Source organism: Nematolebias whitei, chromosome 1 (genome assembly GCF_014905685.2).
Source record: "Nematolebias whitei isolate Nwh7 chromosome 1, NemWhi1, whole genome shotgun sequence".
Classification (NCBI taxonomy): domain Eukaryota; kingdom Metazoa; phylum Chordata; class Actinopteri; order Cyprinodontiformes; family Rivulidae; genus Nematolebias; species Nematolebias whitei.
The window spans coordinates 46,895,568-46,898,595 of record NC_056498.1 but is presented as its reverse complement, the minus strand read 5'-3'; the positions used below and the strand labels follow the sequence as shown (position 1 = coordinate 46,898,595).

The following is a 3,028-nucleotide window of genomic DNA, read 5'->3' as shown; positions in this document are numbered from 1 at the left end:
AACACTGTAAACAGTATTTCTGTGAATTTCACTCTACAATTTGTGCGTTTGTGGCACGGCAGGTCAAGCTTTAATTCCTGCGTATTCACTGATAGTCAAGACTTCCTGTGCACACAGGAAGTGAGTGGAATCATCCAGTGTGCAACTGTGAAAGTGAGCAGCAGTAAAGGTTTTCCTTGTGTTTGTGTTTCTGTCAGGCGTCGATGATGATTTGGAGCGTGGGTTCAGGAGGTAAGATGGCGGCGTTGAGGCTTTTCCTTCCCTTCCTCCTCCTCCACTCATTCTGTGAAGGTGAGTCCTCCAGACGGGGAAAAGTGTTCATTTCAAATGTTGGACGTTCATTTCGAGTCCGGAGAAGAACGCGTGCTCAGGTTGCTCAGTTCACACAGTGATCGTAAATTCTTGTTAAAGTTCATCCGTCTGGTTTTGTTCGGGTTTCTTCTCAGATGTCGACTGTAGAAAATGATTTTTCTTTTTTTTAATAAATGGTTTTTGAGGTATTGAAAATTGTTGTGAAAGGGTCTTTCTCTTCTATCAACTGTAATGTGGGCCAAACCCGCAGAGTCCCCCCCCCCCCCCCACACTCCAAATGTTGCATCAAATTGACCGTATCGACACTGTGTTGTTTGCTGTTACTTTTATTGTCATTTCCAGTTACCATGGTGATGTAATTGACAAAGATGCCATTTTTCTAATTGAAAAACACTGACACTTTCTAGTTTTAAAATTACTGTATTTTCCATCTATAATTCACACTTTTTTGCATAATCTGCATGCCCTGCAACTTATAGGCCGAAGCGACATATTTATGGATCCCCCCCCCCCCCCCCCTATATTTATAAACCAAATTTTGGCTGAGATATGACCGTTTTCATTCATTCTGACTGAAAAGAAAAAATTGAGCAGTACCACTTTCAGCCACTTGATGGAAGCAGAGTAGTAGTAGCAGTAAGGCATGCTGTTGTATCATGTAATAGGTAAACGTGGCTATAATGACAAATTCAAAAAAAGTTCAAGACCAAAACAACTGGACTTTATTTATTATACTATACTTTATACTTAAAAAAAAAAAAAAAAAATTAATTGACCATGTCCTGGATGACTGAGAATGTTCACCAGCTTTTAATGACTCCATCGCCTGCCATAGCCTCCCCACCTTCATTCTGCTCGCTGCTTGGACCACCCGTCGAAACAGCTGCACCACCCTGGTGAAATGCAGCTAATTTGACCATTAAAGTGCTTTTTTTTTTTTTTAAGCAAACGTGAAACTGAGACACACCTTTGCTATAATTGTTTTTAAGTGTTAATCTTGTTAAATTCTTGTTAAAGTCCTCTCGTACGCGCTCTCATGGCCGCCATTTGGCAGCCCATTGATTTTTGGCACATTTCCGGGTCGTCTACGGTGACGCGTAATAGATGCGATGTATACAGCGAAGCGACATATTTATGTATTTTTCCACTTTATTAGACATACTGTATTTGGACTAATGCGACTTATAGGGCGGAGAGATGTATATGGCGGAAAATACAATATAGTTTCCTCAAATGACTGGGGTGGCAATCTTTGGTGGACAATGCCCCCATTGGCCACCCCCTGGCTCCTCCAGTGCACCTGGTGGTGGATAGCTGTCTGTACACACTGCACTGCCTCAGACAAGCAGAAAAACTCTCTGTTCTTTTACACAGCACAGTGTCACTCCTCCCCACTTGAATGTCTCGCATCAAAAACATTTAGGTTTACTTCATTCTCTGTTCAGTTCCAGTCCAGAAAAACACTTATCTCCAAAAATACAAGCATTCGCTCTTCAGACTCCTCAGCAACAGGGGACATGTTGTTCATCTCGGTTGACCTACGTCCGTGTCGGTTGTCCTCTTGTTGTGAAGGAGCCGTGCAGAGCGACAGGAGCTGGGTGTGTTTCAAGACACTCGTGATGTTCGTTTCATGCAGACGGACAGGAGACATCTTCAACCACACGCAGACTGAAGCAGTGAAAGGAAGTTATTAACTCGCCGTCACAATCTGTTTCCATCAAGCCCGACCACTTTATCCAGGCTTTCCTTCCTTGTCGTCCTGCAGCCGCTCACCTTTCGCAGACCACCTGAGCTGCTTCCCCACCATCTCGGGTCCAACTCGTTCGCTCGCTGACCTTGCTCCCGTCTCAAGCGTTGCCTTTCTGATCAAGCAAATTGAATTTGATGATTATTGTTTTGCTGTAATTCATCTGCCTTCCCCTCTAAATTACGGTGACTTGCTGTAATTAAGCCGCAGGGGCAGACAGTCGCTCATTAACCCGCTCTCTCGCCGCTGTCCGTCCGACAGAGCACACTCCGTGTTCTTTGCACTTCGGAGCCTTGCTGACAAGTGAGAAATGAGCATCTTATTCCGCTCAGACGGGCACATGACAGCTCAAAAGCTTCTGCTTTCACAGCAGCGATTCAGTGTGCGCAGCAGCGAGGCTGATTCAGGCTGCCCCTCGTCAGCTTCTGCTGTCCACCGCAGAGCGCTGCTGATTATTTCGACCCTAATCTTCTGAAAAACAAAAAGAAGAGCTTGTTTCATGTCCTACTGGAAGCACATGTTCACAAGATCCACGCACACAACCAACCTCATGATGTGACCGCACAGAGAGCGGATCAGACTGAGCCAGTTTCATTGTAGGCACGGAGCAGACTGCACTTCCTGAGTGTTCGACTCTAACGTATTTTATTTTGTCCACAGGCTACAATCAGCCTCCGAGCTTCACAAACTACTTCTTCTCAACGTACCTCCTCATCTATGAAGACCTGCCTATAGGTGAGTCCCCGGTGGCACCTCGGTGCATCACGTGTGTTTGTGGGCTAAAGGAGGAGCAGCAGTGGAATCAACTCCAGCAGAACCAGAACTGGGCTCAGAATGAGCAGCCATCTGCTCCAACTGCCGCAGGTTTGGGACGACAGGAAGGGGACGCAAACAAAGAATGTCTGAAGTTTCTGTGGTCCAAATGCAGTTTCTATGGTCCACATGCAGTTTCTATGGTCCACATGCAGT

General features: G+C 45.5%; 1 protein-coding gene across 1 annotated transcript in view; it reads left to right on the top strand.

Moving 5' to 3' along the window:
- The first annotated feature begins 206 nt into the window (after positions 1-206).
- cdh23 (cadherin-related 23) overlaps positions 207-3,028 on the top strand; it is a 275,500-nt gene continuing 272,678 nt past the window's right edge. The window contains exons 1-2 of the mRNA XM_037677972.1: positions 207-291; positions 2,720-2,794. Coding sequence (XP_037533900.1) covers positions 207-291; positions 2,720-2,794 — 160 coding nt within the window. The remainder of the gene's footprint in view (positions 292-2,719; positions 2,795-3,028) is intronic.